Raw genomic sequence first — 16,682 nt, forward strand, 5'->3', positions numbered from 1 at the left:
AGGAATCGCGCTTCACCCGGTGCCAGTGACAGCTCGTCACCACTGCTCTCCTGGCCTCTGTGGGTGGGACAAGCGGCGCCCGCAGCACTGGGTGAGGCAGGGCAGTGGTGATGGCTGGACGCGAGGTCCAATCCTCTAGTGAGGTTGTTGTCTGCGTCGTTTTATCGTGAGAGGAAATCAAAGCCTGCCAACAAACACCCCACAAATGCTTGGCATGCAATAACGGCAACTCTTCATCTCTCTGCGAGTCCCTGACCAGGCCTGCATGATGATATATCCAGCCCCGAGAATCTGGCTTGATTTGCATACGACAAACACTCCTGAGCTGGGCCTATACAAGGAGTGTGGCTCGTCTGCCTAGAGGCCAGCCGAAGGGATTTCAGCAATAGTTCCGTGATGCCCTCTTCTGCACCTCGTTGTTGGTTCTCCCTTCCTCGTTTGCATGGCTATGGCACCACCACCACCCAAGTGAGGGCAATGGGGCGGGCGGATTGTGAGGGCGTTACACTCCTGGGGCGGCTGGTGCTGTTTAAAGGGAATCTAAGTTCAAGGGTAGTTTAAATCCTGGTTAGTCTGATCATAGATCAATGTTCTGGGGTGGGGTGAAGGTTTGCGAATGTTGATTTGTTTTAAAAATTTAATCTGAAATTTGTAACATTGCAATTTGGTTATTGTTGTGACCTAATGTGTTGGGCTCAGGGGATTCCTTGGTTTCTTTTTGAGAAGTGCAAAATAATTTTCAAATAAAGTACAGTGAGAAAATATTTCGTTAGACTTAATCACTGTACAGGCCTTTGTGAATCGACTGCTGGATGAGGGCCTCCACACACGGTGGGTGTTATTGTACCAGAATTAACCATTTAAATCTAGATTTGAAGCTTTTCGTGACTGCAAGGATTCATACTCTTAGGTTTTTTCGGTAAAATCACAAAAAAATTACGTCCACCTTGGTCAGTTGTAGCTTGGGAAAGGGGGGAGAGCCATCGACTCGTGAGGAGAGTGCAGTGGATGTTGCTCCACTGCCCTCTGCTGCCCAACCAGCCCTGGGGCATCACCTTCACAGGGCTGGCCCCTCGGACAAACCCCTCGAGAAACTCCAGCGGCGGGGCTGTCTTACCGCACTAGTCTGTAAACATTTACGCGTCTTTGCGAGTGTGGTGCGTTGTACACGGGGACTGTATTCACGGCACATGCTCTCCAGAACACAGGGAGCAATCCACGTGGTTGCACTGTACACCACAAAATACTGGCACAGAACGAAACGCTTTAAATATCCAAAACATCAGGGATGCTGCCCCCACTTAGAACGGTTTAAACACTGGACTTGAACTGCAGCAGTAGGCGGTCCCATCTCGAGATGCAACGATTCTACACACGGCAACTCCGAGGGGTCATGCACTCGCACTGCGTGCCATGAACTCGTACTCCAGCTCTCGTCTTTTCACGAAGTTAACTTTATCAACGGTTTTATTTAACTTCACGTGTTTGTCGTGGTCAAATCTTGTAATCAAAAGTTAGCCGACTTCCCGTTGTCCAATCAATTCCACATTTTGCACACACGTACTCAGGTCCGGTGACATTGCATGCCTGTATCAAAATAGGGATCAATCAATTAATTGCCTTCTTTCAAGCAATTACACTTTTTATAGGCGGCTTATATATTTTTGTAGGCCAAAAACGCCGCGGTCCCTAAACTGTGGAATCGGCTCGCACAAAAAGCAGGCGACCGCGAGTTAAACGAAGTTAATAAAACCGTTGTTTAAAAAAAAAATTTTTTAGGAGTTTATTTATATACACACACATACATCCGGTCATGGGGTGACGGCCAGCCTTCATCTGTGCTGTGGGACGACGATCGCTCTCGAATTTGCCGACCGAGTCGTTTCCAGGTCATTCTTTTTTTTCAAACTTAGCAAGTTGGGCCATGACGCTGCCACACGACGGCCGGCTTCTCTTTGAACGACGTCGCAGGATCTTCGACCTGCATTTTGAAGTAGACTGCCGAGTGTTTGATAGCGCAATACCAACCCACCGGGCGGGCAGCTTGGCGCTAGAGCGGGCGGCTCGCAATCAGAAGGTCGTGAGTTCAAGTCCTGGTTGTGGGCTGACTCGGCCCATCCCTCCAGGGTAGGTAAAATGTAAATACACCACTCTGACGTGAGTGTCAACCAGGGCGGTCTGTCAAATTGTAACCGCGAACTTCTGCAACGAGCGGCGAATGTGCTGCCGCAGGATTGAGTGGTGATGAGTGGTGGTGTTGGTGGCATTTGATGACTATTTTTGGTGGCTGTTGGTGGTGGAAGTTGGCGGCGGTGGCGGTTGTAACTACAACGCGTGGGGAGTCGGGCCCATGTCCGTCTTGTATGGAGGAGAGTCGAAACTCGCTCCGCCGCTGTTGAAGGGGTCGTACGAGCCGGGGGTCATGCTGCTGCCATTCCTCATCGCCGCGTCGCTCTTCAGGAAGTCATCCTCATCCTCCTGCTGCTGGCCCACCACCATCTGCATCATCACCGGACACAACAACACACCCACAGTGACAGCATAACCCAGTCAAGATTAGCAGCCGGTCACTCAAATGTATGCCACTACCACCACCACAACACGGATGTGACGATGGCGACAATGGTATCGATGATGATGGTTATGATGAAAGGAAGCACCTTGCTGGGCCGACCCTTCAATGCGAGATCTCCGCCCAGATCCTCATTCCTCCACTCGCGAAACAACGGCGCAATCACTCTCCTGGAGCTGAGACACAGGGGATGCACGGGGGGGGTCGACAGAGACAAACGGTGAGACACACAGGACGGGGCACCTCCGGGACACCGTGTGGTGGCGGGCGGCGCCCTCCAGGCGCTGGTGGGGGAGGAGGCGGTGCTCACCGGCGCAGCAGGTAGGGGTCAAAAGGGAAGACGGCGTCCAGCTGGTCGTGCGAGGCGGGGGCGGCCCCCACGAGCGTGTCCCCGGCCACGGGCAGTCTCTGCCGACTGTTCTTCTCCATGATGGAGTAGCAGAACGCGATCTGATACCGCCTGGGGAGACACGGAGACGGACACACGCAGCAGGCTTGAGCGGCTGACACGACCGTTAGGAACCGGCCACCGTAGCCACACCGGGGTCACCAATCGGGAGATGGATCGGCGTGCGGAGGATCGGAGCCACGGGGCAGCAGCGGACACCGCCGCGCGACGACGCTCACCTCGTCAAGGCAGCGAAGATGTTGACGATGGGTGGGCGGCACACGCGCAGGGGGTTGAGACGGCACAGCACGATCCGCTCCAGGTTGAGGCTCTGCAGGTACGCCAGGCCTGGCCACACACACAAAGATCCCCGATGTGGCCTTCTCAGACTGAGGGGAAGTGCCGTTCGCGAGTATCTCCGATGAAGGCCGGCACCACGTAACGGAGTGACCTCCGTTACGGTCATTAATTCCCCAGCCCTTGCACGCCCCTTGCCATCTAAATCACTCGATTTTTGTGACCACCATTTAAACCACGTTATAGAGCGCCCTTGTGAGTTGAGGCGCTCTGTATAAATATAAGATCACGTGGGCGCACACGCACACACTCCCCGTGCCTGCCCGCGTGCGTGCGGCCTTCACCTTTGCGCATGTCGGGCTCCAGCAGCTGTCGGTGGCGGAACGAGAAGGAGTAGAAGACGGCCTGGCAGGCGGCGTAGAAGGGGCCGTGCGCCGCCACGAGGCAGCGGGGCCGCGCGCCGCCCTCCTGCCCGTCGATGTAGCGGTGCAGCCAGGGCACCAGCAGCCCCAGGCACGCGCGCACCGTGCTGACGTAGCGCGCATGCACACAGCACAGACGCGGGCACAGCGGCGAGATGTATCATCAAAACCAAGCGACACGCCACGATATGATAGTGTACGCAAAACAACACAAGGCGGCTTTACTTATTTACCGATTTACCCCGGAGAGCCAAGCCGAGTTGTAGGGCTTTTGCTCAGGAGAGTCCTCCCACGTTGGCTGTCTATTTTAATGTGTTCATGAAGTGGGAGGGTGAGAAGGCTGAGACTCACCCCCCTGGGATGGGCTGGGCTAGCAGACTGAGACTCACCCCACTGGGATGGGCTGGGCCTGGGCTAGCAGGCTGAGACTCACCCCACTGGGATGGGCTGGGCCTGGGCTAGCAGGCTGAGACTCACCCCACTGGGATGAACAGGACCTGGGCTAGCAGACTGAGACTCACCCCACTGGGATGGGCTGGGCCTGGGCTAGCAGGCTGAGACTCACCCCACTGGGATGGGCTGGGCCCAGGCTAGCAGGCTGAGACTCACCCCACTGGGATGTACAGGGCCTGGGCTAGCAGACTGAGACTCACCCCACTGGGATGGGCTGGGCCCGGGCTAGCAGGCTGAGACTCACCCCACTGGGATGGACAGGGCCTGGGCTAGCAGACTGAGACTCACCCCACTGGGATGGGCTGGGCCTGGGCTAGCAGGCTGAGACTCACCCCACTGGGATGTACTGGGCCCGGGCTAGCAGGCTGCCCATGTAGCCCACGGCTGCCTGCCTTATGATGGCTGCCTCGCTGGGGTTTTGCAGCTTCTTCCACAGGTGCTCAAGGAACGCCTCTGCCAGACCCTACACACACACAGAGATACAGTTCAAACTTAGCTGTGCATACACACAGCTATACATACAGGTAGATACAGCTACACACACGCAGATACAGCTATACACTTAATACGTTTTTGATAACGTGCCCTCCTATATGCTGCGGCGTCCCACAGGACATCCCGTCGCACATCTCAACATGTATGAAAGGGCACCCCCAGTGGCAGCTGTGCCTGTGCGCCACGAGGTGATCCAGCACCTGGCCAACAACAAGGGGCATCAGCCTGCCAGTAGGGGGTTGACGATTGCTCTTCAGGAGTCTGCGAGTAATTTTTTCTATTTGACAAATGACCCAACTCTGACAATTGACGCCGCGATCTGCAAGGTCGCACCGTGAAACAGGCGGCGCCGTGGTTAAGGCAATGACAAAGATCCCCCGTGTAGCCTGTACAGGCTGTTGGGGCAAGTGTTGGTAGGGGGACGAGGGAGGGGGACAGTGGTTAGCGTACTGCACTGCAAACTCCACCGCCATGGTTCAAATTCTGGCCGTCGCGATGAATGTATCCATGCGTATTGGCCTACTTCCGCACCGTACATATCCAACCATGCTAATCTGGGCCCAGTACATCCCAGTGGGGTGAGTTTCTAATATCAGTGATAGCTCCCTGAACTGGTAGGGCCTCTCCTAGGTAGACTCAGCCTTAAGTTAGTGCCCGGTTCGATGTATAAACGTCAGGGGAAACAAAGGTGGCCAAGAGAGGTGCTGTGCGGGCTCCACAGGGGACCTTTGTATGTGTGGAGCGGTGGTGCAGCGGTTAAATTACTGCACTACGTACCCAGCGACCCGAGTTTGATTCCCGTTCACGGCCACCAACATCAGTGACGATTATCTGAACCGGTCCTGGGCCTCCCCTAGGTCGACTCAGCCGCAAAGCGAGCACCCGGTGTGATGTGTGGGGAGACAAAGGTGACCGGGCGTGGCATTGGCCACCCATCCCCTCGTGCGCCGCGTCAGCATTCGTAGGCGCTACTCGCTAACAGCACTTGCCCCAAGAGCGTGTGCGGGCCACACGGGGGACCTTTGTCTGTGTGCGTATGGGGGGTGCCGTCGTACGAGGCGGAAGCTGCACAGGTAGAAGAGGCAGAACTGCACGTGGCAGGAGGCGTGCGTGGGCAGCAGCAGGCGGTCAAACGCATCCAGCAGGTCCCGGTACACAGCCTTCGTCATCTCCACGTCCAGCTTCCCTGAGCACCACAGAACACAACCCACTCACTCACCCAACCACTCACCCACCCACTCACTCACCCAACCCACTCACCCAACCAACTCACCCACTCACTCACTCACCCAACTCACCCGCTCACCCTATCACCCACTCACCCTACCACTCACTCTACCATCGAACTCACCCACCCGCTCACCCAACCACTCAACACACCCAACCACCCACTTACCCAACCACCCGCTCACCCTACCACTCACTCACCCACTCACTCGCTCACCCAACTCACCCAACCACCCGCTTACGCAAACACCCAACTCACCCACTCACTCACCCAACCACCCGCTTACCCAACCACCCAACTCGCCCAACTCACCCAACCACCCACTTCACTGACCCACCCACCAACACACGCAACCACTCACCCACCCAACCACCCGCTCACCCTACCACTACTCACTCACACAATACACCCAACCACCCACCTAACCACCCGCTCACCCAACCCACTCACTCACCCAACTCACCCAACCACTTCACCCACACACCCTACTCCTTTACCCACTGTACTCAATGTTCCTACTCACCATGGTCACCCTACCCACCCAACCACGCAACCACCCACATACTCCACTCACGCAACCGCCCACCCACCCACCCGTCCACTCTCCCCAACGCACTCGTTCCGCCTGTGCCCACCGTTGGAGTGGCACGTGTCATGGATGTATCGGAAGAGCAGCGCCATGAGGACATCGAGCGTGTTGGCGGCCGTGTGAGCCATCTCCCCCTCCTCTTCGTCTTCGCCCTTTTCCCCACCTCCTCCTCGCCCGCCCCTCGCCTCCACACCCGCGTCCTCATCCTGGCGCCACACGGCAGAGGATCAACGGCGACGTCAGCGTACGGCACCGCAAGCAAACCACAAAGACAAAGACCCCCCGTACAGCTTTAACAGACTCGTGGGGCAAGTGCTGTGGTGAGCACCCGCTCCCGACATGCATACATACATACACACGTACATGCACACAAAGAAAGAGATCCTCCGTAAAGCGATTAACAGACTCGTGGAGCAAGTGCCGACACACAAATTCACACAAATATGGGAGGGTGGGTAGATGGGTGGGTAGATGGGTGGATATGTGGGAGGGTGGGTGGGTAGGTAGGTGAGAGGGTGGGTGGGAGGGTTGGTGGGCGAGTGAGCAGGTGGTTGGGTGGCTGTGTTGGTTGGTGTAGGTGGGTGGGTTAGTGAGTGGGTGGGTTGGTGAGTGGGTGGGCGAGTGAGCTGGTGGGTGGACGGGTGGGTGGGTGGCTGTGTTGGTGGGTGAGTGGGTGGGTGGCTGTGTTGGTGGGTGGCTGTGTTGGTGGGTGGCTGTGTTGGTGGGTGAGTGAGTGGGTGGGTGGCTGTGTTGGTGGGTGGGTTGGTGGGTGGGTGAGTGGGTGGGTGGCTGTCTTGGTGGGTGGATGGGTGGGTGGGTGGCTGTGTTGGTGGGTGGGTGGCTGTGTTGGTGGATGGGGGGACGGGTGGGCGGGGTGGCTGTGTTGGTGGGTGGCTGTGTTGGTGGGTGGGTGAGTGGCTGTGTTGGTGGGTGGGTGAGTGGGTGGGTGGGTGAGGTGGGTGGCTGTGTTGGTGGGTGGGGGGACGGGTGGGCGGGGTGGCTGTGTTGGTGGGTGGGTGAGTGGCTGTGTTGGTGGGTGGGTGGGTGAGGTGGGTGGGTGGCTGTGTTGGTGGGTGGGTGGGTGAGTGGGTGGGTGGGTGAGGTGGGTGGGTGGCTGTGTTGGTGGGTGGGGGGATGGGTGGGTGGGGTGGCTGTGTTGGTGGGTGGGTGAGTGGCTGTGTTGGTGGGTGGGTGGGTGAGTGGGTGGGTGGGTGAGGTGGGTGGGTGGGTGGCTGTGTTGGTGGGTGGGGGGACGGGTGGGCGGGGTGGCTGTGTTGGTGGGTGGGTGAGCTGGTGGGTGGATGGGTGGCTGTGTTGGCGGGTGGCTGTGTTGGTAGCTGGGCGGGTGAGCTGGTGGCTGTGTTGACGGGTGTGTGTGTGGGTGGGTGTGTTGGTTGGTGTGTGGGTGGCTGTGTTGGTGGGTGGCTGTGTTGGTAGCTGGGTGGGTGAGCTGGTGGCTGTGTGGCTGTCTCACCATGTGGAACACCTCCTCCTGTGCGGCGCCCGACTGGACGGCCGCCTGCTGCTCCGCATCCTCAATGTCCTGGCGGGGGGCGTTCACCTGGGGGGGGGGATTATTATAATTATTTTCTGGGTCGCCGCCCTGAGTGAAATGAAGCTCAGCCTCTCATTGACATAAGGGTGAGGGGTGAGGAGCAGTGAGGAGCGGTGAGGAGGGGTGAGGGGTCGGGGATTCTCACGTCGAGCTTGAGCAGCCTGTCCAGCAGTAGGGCGAGCACGTCGCGTCGCAGCACGGGCAGGTAGGTGGTGACGCGCAGTAGGTTGTGTACGTAGCACTCCTAGCAACACAACACGCGTGCCATACACACACAACACGCGTGTCATACACACACAACACGCGTGTCATACACACGTGTTAACCACACGCGTCATACACACACCCACGACACGCTTCACACCCACACCCGTGTCACACACCACGCGCTTCACACACACACAATACACGTCACACCACGCGTGTCAAACCAACACACCATGCGTGTCACACACCACACACGTGACACCACGTATGTCACATACCCACACACGTTACACACACACACAGCACGCGTGTCAAACCAACACACCATGCATGTCACACACCACACACGTGACAAACACCACACGCGTGTCAAACCCACGCGCGTCACACACCATGACACCCCACGCGAGCCTCGACACACACCACACACAAAAGACAAAGAACACCACCCCCCCATTCACAAGCGGAATAATTTTAAAAAACTGGTGCCTCGGTGACTTCACTGTAAATCTTCGCCGAGTCGCGGCCGTTCAGTTTGTTCCGTTCTCACGGCGCCGCGCTTCCCTGCCGTAGCGTCGCGCGAGGGATGCGGCGGAGCTGCCACGTGCGGCGAGTCGTTTGCAGGCAAAACCTTTCAGATTCAGACCACGGCGCCGACTCTTTGATCTTTTGATGTCCGCTTGCGAGCGGAGCCGACGGCGTAGCAGCATCTTACGCTCAAATATAACGCTGCCGCGGTTTTAACTGGGGAAGCCTCCCGGATTCGAACCGCGAAGCTTCAAGCTACCAAGCAAGCGGGGGCCACGCATCCAGTACCTGTGTCCGCGGAGATTTGGTCACAAACGGGAACCTCTCCGCCAGCAGCGGCATCAGGAACATGGGCGTCCTGCGCACGCAGAGGGCGGGGTCACGCGGGGTCACGCGAGGTCACGCCGGGTCACGCAGGGTCACGCGCTGGAGGCCGCGAGTGAGCTGCGGCGAGCTGTGAATGAACTAGAGTTCAATTTTTATGTACAATACGTATTGAGAAACTGCGTGTTATCTTGGTGTGGTCTGGGACTGTTTTTGCTGTTGTTATCCTGCCTTTTCGAAGCTTGGGAATTGATTATGTAATTTTAACTTTTATAGTTTTTAAAAATCTATTTAAGGGGAGCCATGGTGGTGTGATGCTATCTTCTTCGCCTGGTATGCCGGAGGTCCCGGATTCGATCCCGACCCCTTCACATTTAGAAACACATGCATTGAGGTTATTTAGATTATTTTGATGATATAAATGTACAAATGATGGGCCACTTTGTGGCCAGGTTGCTATAAAAAAAATAAGTGAATACCTCAGTGGGCTTTGCCTGGTAGGATGGGGATGGTTTAGTTTTATTTGTATGTGTTTAGGTGATTTGTTTACCTTTCTTGTACTGCACTACTCTCAAGCTTTTATTCTGTTTGTTGTTGTAACGGTCTTGCCTGCCCCTACTGGACATCTGTAAAAAATAACTTCACAGCTCATCGGATTCCTCCACTATATTTTTCATTTTGATTTTGAATTCAGGGCCCCATTATGGACGAGAGTGTACTTGCCAATAAAGTCTGACATAATGGCATCGTGATAACCCACAATGCCATTATCTACTGCCCATTCACTTGCTCTTCCCTGCGTGACCCCCAACTACCCTCCATCACTGTTACTCATTCCTCAATCCTGCCAGCACGCCCCTGCCATCGACATCCTTCTATTATTCTGTTATTGTTTCATAAGCTACGTCAAGCGCCTTGAGTGAAGTTGCTCTGTAAATATAAATTGGAATAGAACGGGAGCCTTTACTAGGTAAACACGCACGGTAATAATAATAATAATAAAGTCAAAAAGCTGCCTGGTTCTCGTGTCTAAACAAACGCTGCTGGATAATGACGCCGGTGTGAGAAGAGACGGGCCCACGGACTAAACCGTGTCTTTATGGAGGGGGTGAGTGAGCGGGGCGGGTTAGACCATTACTACGGGAGGGAGGGGGGGGCGTGTGTGGAGACGTACGAGGGCACGATGCCAGCGATGAGCTCCAGGGCCTTGTGACAGATTTGGAAACACCTGTCCGCATCTGGGGAGACGACATGTGGAGACACGGGATATGTGAGAGAGACACGGGATACGCGAGAGACACGGGGAGACGAGAGACACGGGAGACGAGAGAGACACGGCAGAATGACCCCCCCCCCCACCACCTGTCTCCCGTCACTCCCACATACAGGTGGTGCAGCAGGTGGTGATTGTCTCCAGACTGCAGTAACACAAAGTGGCACTGGGCCTGTCCCATGATCTCCTGCACCTAGCCTGGTACAACAGTCAACCCGTAGCACCTGGATCTGTTCCGTGACCTCCTGCCAGCGAGCTTTTGACATTTCACGTGGCCTCAAAGTGCACCTAGCCTGGCACAAGCACCGTGGTGGTGTTACCGCCACTCAGTGGAGAACGACGGCTGTTGTCGTTGTGTCCGTGCGTCTCTCACCCTCGTCGTCATCGTCGGAGTCTGTGAACTCCCCCCCCGCCTCGTCCACCACGCGCTTGCCTGCAGACACACACAGCAGCAGCAGCGGCAGCAGTGGCTCACTCACCGCCCCAGACCGCACACCGAGCCCCACACACATGGGTGGGTGTGTGGGTGTGTGGGTGAGTGGGTGGTTGTGTGGGTGGTTGTGTGTGTGGGTGATTATGTGGGTGAGTGGTTGTGTTGGTGATTGGTTGTGTGGGTGGTTGTGTGGGTGAGTGGTTGTGTGGGTGAATGATTGTGTGTGTGGATGAGTGGTTGTGTGGTTGTGTGGGTGAGTGGTTGTGTGTGTGGGTGGTTGTGTGGGTGGGTGGTTGTGTGGGTGGTTGTGTGGGTGAGTGGTTGTGTGAGTGAGTGGTTGTGTGGGTGAGTGGTTGTGTGGGTGGGTGGTTGTGTTGGTTAGTGGTTGTGTGGGTGGGTGGTTGTGTGGGTGGTTGTGTGGGTGAGTGGTTGTGTGGGTGAGTGGTTGTGTGGGTGGGTGGTTGTGTGGGTGGGTGGTTGTGTGGGTGAGTGGTTGTGTGTGGGTGGTTGTGTGGGTGGGTGGTTGTGTGGGTGGGTGGTTGTGTTGGGGCGTCTCGCACGGCGGGTGAAGTTGGAGAGCAGCATGATGAGGCAGGAGCGCAGGTAGATGGTCTGAGCCGACACCAGGTGAGTGAGGAAGGAGAGATACTCCTCCACCACCGCACGGCCACGCGACATCCAGCTGATCCTCTGCTCAATGCACGCAGAGACAACAACAACAACTGCCGTTCGCCACGGAATGGTGGCGATGTCACCACAGCGTTTGTGCCAGGCTAGGTGCACTTTGAGGCCACGTGAAGTGTCGAAGGCCCGCTAGCCGAAGATCACGGGACAGACCCACCAGGTTCCATGGGTTGACCGACTGAGATGGCTGGCAAAAACACCAACTGCGCAAATCTGAAGTGTTTTATCTGCCTGGCACTCCGCTCGTTGTTGTGAGCCCTCCGATGTTGTTGGAGGGCGACTGTCTCCAACTGCCCATATTAGTGTGTTGTGGGTCAAGCAGTGTGTGTGTGAGGTGTGCTTTGCGGTGTGTTGTGGACTAAGCGTCGTGTGCGTGTTCCGTGTGTGCCGTGTGCCGTCACGCACCAGTATCAGTGACACCAGCAGCTCGTAGTCCTTGCTGAGCATCGCCACACAGCCCCGCAGCTCCTTGAGCCAGCACTCCAGCTGCACCTCCTGCAACAGCATCAGTAGCAGCAGTAGTAGTAGCAGCATCAGCAGTAACAGCTGCAGTGGCAGCACCAACATCATCAGCAGTAACAGCTGCAGTGGCAGCAGCAATAGTAGTGACAACAGCAGTAACAGCAGCAGTAACAGAAGCAGCAGTAACAATAGCAACAGAAGCACCAGCAGCAGCAGTAGCTGCAATAACAGCAGCAGTACGAGCAACAGCACTAACAGTAGCAACAGCAGCAGCAGCACCAGAATCAGCAGCAGTACCAGCAGCACCAACAGCAGCAGCAGTAACAACAGCAGCAACAGCAGCAGTAGCTGCAGTAACAGCAGCAATAGTAGTAACAATAGCAACAGCAGCAGCAACAGCAGCAGTAGCTGCAGCAGCAGCAGTACGAGCAGCACCAGCAGCAGTACCAACAGAAGCAGCAGCAACAGCAGCAAGCAGTAACAACAGCAGCAACAGCAGTAGCTGCAGTAACAACAGCAATAGTAGTAACAACAGCAGTACCAACAGAAGCAGCAGCAACAGCAGCAAGCAGTAACAACAGCAGTAGCTGCAGTAACAGCAACAATAGTAGTAACAACAGCAACAGCAGTAACAGCAGCAGCTGCAGCAGCAGCAGTACGAGCAGCAGCAGTAGCTGCAGTAACAACAGCAGCAGTACGAGCAACAGCAGCAGCAGCAGTAGCTGCAGCAACAGCAGCAGCAGTAGCTGCAGCAGCAGCAGTAGCTGCAGTAACAGCAGCAGCAGTAGCTGCAGTAGCAGCAGCAGCAGTAGCTGCAGTAACAGCAGCAGCAGCAGTAGCTGCAGTAACAGCAGCAGCAGTAGCTGCAGTAGCAGCAGCAGCAGTAGCTGCAGTAACAGCAACAGCAGTAGCTGCAGTAACAGCAGCAGCAGTAGCTGCAGTAGCCAGCAGCAGCAGTAGCTGCAGTAGCCAGCAGCAGCAGTAGCTGCAGTAGCCAGCAGCAGCAGTAGCTGCAGTAACAGCAGCAGCAGCAGTAGCTGCAGTAACAGCAGCAGCAGCAGTAGCTGCAGTAACAGCAGCAGCAGTAGCTGCAGTAGCAGTAGCTGCAGCAGCAGCAGCAGTAGCTGCAGTAGCAGCAGCAGCAGTAGCTGCAGTAGCAGCAGCTGCAGTAACAGCAGCAGCAGCAGTAGCTGCAGTAACAGCAGCAGTAGCTGCAGTAACAGCAGCAGTAGCTGCAGTAACAGCAGCAGCAGTAGCTGCAGTAACAGCAGCAGCAGCAGTAGCTGCAGTAACAGCAGCAGTAGCTGCAGTAACAGCAGCAGCAGTAGCTGCAGTAGCAGCAGCAGCAGTAACAGCAGCAGCAGCAGTAGCTGCAGTAACAGCAGCAGCAGCAGTAGCTGCAGTAACAGCAGCAGCAGCAGTAGCTGCAGTAGCAGCAGCAGCAGTAGCTGCAGTAACAGCAGCAGCAGTAACAGCAGCAGCAGGCGTGAGACGCCGCACGTCTCCGGAGGCCTCGCCGCCACTCCGAGTGGGGACGCGAGGCCTCCGTGGCTGTTGCCGCCAGTGTGACAGGGCTGTGAACGTGGTGTGCTGGAGATGGTGGCGAACGAACACGAAGCCCCCCCCCCCCCCTGTTGCTGTCCAGCCGGCTGCAGGGGCGAGTTGATAAGCGGTGTTTGTTCTGGAATAATTTGCAGTTTTTTTCAGGATGTGTTCTGCTGCGTGTAGTCACTTTAAGATGTTTCTCGTTCACGTTTTAGTTTGTTGCGGACGCACCCGAGTCGAGAGCCCCACGAATGGAACTGAAGCGCAGTGAGCGAGCGGCGCCCACGAGGGGCGGCACGGCACACGTGCAGGGAGGAGGGGGCGGCCATCACCACCACCCAGACTCAGCGTCTCTGGCACAGTCGGGGTCTTTACAATCGGGTTTAATTGTCTTTTTATATGAAACCCGATCATCTGAGATTGGGAGAAATCCGGTTTAATTGGTTCTAATTGCGGCATCCGAGCGGAACTTCTCACCGATGGGCTTCGTCCATTCCAAGCTCAGGAACTCACTGGCAGTCCCCACGATTGTGGAGGAGAAGCTCCTCGTGTTCATCACGACCAACCTGCCCGCCGCATTCTACGACTACCCCGTGCCCGACGCCCCCCCCCCCCCCCCCCCCGAGTACGACAGCAGCAGCACCGACGAGAAAGCAGCCGAAGCCTCGGATCAGAGTTTCGTATTCATTAAACCACCAGCAGCACCAGGTGTTAACCCCCATCAGCACCCGGCCGCCCACCTTGATGTCGGGGTCCGCGAGCTGTCGCAGCAGCAGCGTGTACTCTGCCGCGTCTCCCTGGCGGAACTTGCTGAGCGCCTGCACGACCCCCTGCCCGAACCGCACGCCCTTGCGGGCCGACGTGGGCGACAGCAGCGGCGCAGAGTCGTCCCGAGCGTCTCCCCCCTCCGTCATCATCATCGCCGCCGCCGCCTCCTCCTCAAGTCCAGGGACGACGCTGCTGCCCCAGCTGCTGCTGCTGCTGCGTCTCTCGAGCAGAGAGGCCCCCACGGCTCTCTCCCTCTCACACACACGGCCCGTCTCTGTTGCCGGCAACACGGTGATGATGGCGAGCTCCGTAGCGCCCCCCCCCTGCCGTCGCTGCACGACTCTACGTCTCTGTGTCCCAGTGTGTCTCTGTCCCAGTGTCTGCGTCTCTCTCTCTCTCTCTGTCCCAGTGTCTGTGTCTCTCTATATGTCTCTGTGTCTCAGTGTCTCTCTCTCTGTCTCTCTCTGTCTCAGTGTCTCTCTGTGTCTCTCTCTGTGTCTCTCTGTGTCTCAGTGTCTCTCTCTCTCTCTCTGTGTGTCTCTGTGTGTCTCTGTGTCTCTCTGCGTAGCCCCGCTCCGTCTCAGCGCGGCCTCTCGCCTCCACCCGGCGCGGCCATGCTTCTCGACCGGTCACGTGGTGCTGCTCGCCCGGTCACGTGGTGCTACTCGCCCGGTCACGTGGTGCTGCTCGAGTATTTTTATTTATTTGCCGCGCCCCGCGTCGCAGGCGGCGGCGCTCCCACACGGCTTCCAGCGCGCGCGGTGACGTCATCACGCACGGCTTCCAGCGCGCGCGGTGACGTCATCACGCACGGCTTCCAGCGCGCGCGGTGACGTCATCACGCACGGCTTCCAGCGCGTGCGGTGACGTCATCACGCACGGCTTCCAGCGCGCGGTGACGTCATCACGCACGACTTCCAGCGCGCGCGGTGACGTCATCACGCACGGCTTCCAACGCGCGCGGTGACGTCATCACGCACGGCTTCCAGCGCGCGCGGTGACGTCATCACGCACGGCTTCCAGCGCGCGCGGTGACGTCATCACGCACGGCTTCCAGCGCGCGCGGTGACGTCATCACGCACGGCTTCCAGCGCGCGCGGTGACGTCATCACGCACGGCTACCAACGCGCGCGGTGACGTCATCACGCACGGCTTCCGGCGCGCGCGGTGACGTCATCACGCACGGCTTCCAACGCGCGCGGTGACGTCATCACGCACGGCTTCCAGCGCGCGCGGTGACGTCATCACGCACGGCTTCCAACGCGCGCGGTGACGTCATCACGCACGGTTTCCAGCGCGCGCGGTGACGTCATCACGCACGGCTTCCAACGCGCGCGGTGACGTCATCACGCACGGCTTCCAGCGCGCGCGGTGACGTCATCACGCACGGCTTACCAACGCGCGCGGTGACGTCATCACGCACGGCTTCCAGCGCGCGCGGTGACGTCATCACGCACGGCTTCCAACGCGCGCGGTGACGTCATCACGCACGGCTTCCAGCGCGCGCGGTGACGTCATCACGCACGGCTTCCAGCGCGCGCGGTGACGTCATCACGCACGGCTTCCAGCGCGCGCGGTGACGTCATCACGCACGGCTTCCAGCGCGCGCGGTGACGTCATCACGCACGGCTTCCAACGCGCGCGGTGACGTCATCACGCACGGCTTCCAGCGCGCGCGGTGACGTCATCACGCACGGCTTCCAACGCGCGCGGTGACGTCATCACGCACGGCTTCCAGCGCGCGCGGTGACGTCATCACGCACGGCTTCCAACGCGCGCGGTGACGTCATCACGCACGGCTTCCAACGCGCGCGGTGACGTCATCACGCACGGCTTCCAGCGCGCGCGGTGACGTCATCACGCACGGCTTCCAGCGCGCGCGGTGACGTCATCACGCACGGCTTCCAGCGCGCGCGGTGACGTCATCACGCACGGCTTCCAGCGCGCGGTGACGTCATCACGCACGGCTTCCAGCGCGCGGTGACGTCATCACGCACGGCTTCCAGCGCGCGCGGTGACGTCATCACGCACGGCTTCCAGCGCGCGCGGTGACGTCATCACGCACGGCTTCCAGCGCGCGCGGTGACGTCATCACGCACGGCTTCCAGCGCGCGCGGTGACGTCATCACGCACGGCTTCCAACGCGCGCGGTGACGTCATCACGCACGGCTTCCAGCGCGCGCGGTGACGTCATCACGCACGGCTTCCAGCGCGCGCGGTGACGTCATCACGCACGGCTTCCAGCGCGCGCGGTGACGTCATCACGCACGGCTTCCAGCGCGCGCGGTGACGTCATCACGCACGGCTTCCAGCGCGCGCGGTGACGTCATCACGCACGGCTTCCAGCGCGCGCGGTGACGTCATCACGCACGGCTTCCAACGCGCGCGGTGACGTCATCACGCACGGCTTCCAACGCGCGCGGTGACGTCATCACGCACGGCTTCCAGCGCGCGCGGTG

At 58.1% G+C, this 16,682-nt stretch overlaps 1 protein-coding gene across 1 annotated transcript; it reads right to left on the reverse strand.

Moving 5' to 3' along the window:
• Nucleotides 1-92: 92 nt before the first annotated feature.
• RRN3 (RRN3 homolog, RNA polymerase I transcription factor) lies at nt 93-14,944 on the reverse strand. The gene is made up of 16 exons (XM_061577315.1): nt 14,196-14,944; nt 11,854-11,943; nt 11,325-11,454; nt 10,705-10,764; nt 10,233-10,296; nt 9,023-9,092; nt 8,145-8,243; nt 7,919-8,005; nt 6,491-6,650; nt 5,683-5,813; nt 4,465-4,595; nt 3,602-3,786; nt 3,200-3,308; nt 2,883-3,032; nt 2,661-2,748; nt 93-2,499 (listed from the first exon to the last, which is right to left on the reverse strand). The coding sequence occupies exons 1-16, from the start codon at nt 14,373-14,375 to the stop codon at nt 2,326-2,328; spliced, it is 1,908 nt and encodes a 635-aa protein (XP_061433299.1). The 5' UTR covers nt 14,376-14,944; the 3' UTR covers nt 93-2,325.
• Nucleotides 14,945-16,682: the final 1,738 nt, after the last annotated feature.

Source organism: Lethenteron reissneri, chromosome 63, assembly GCF_015708825.2.
Source record: "Lethenteron reissneri isolate LAM-NWPU_2019-01 chromosome 63, ASM1570882v1, whole genome shotgun sequence".
NCBI classification, from domain to species: Eukaryota; Metazoa; Chordata; class Hyperoartia; order Petromyzontiformes; family Petromyzontidae; genus Lethenteron; species Lethenteron reissneri.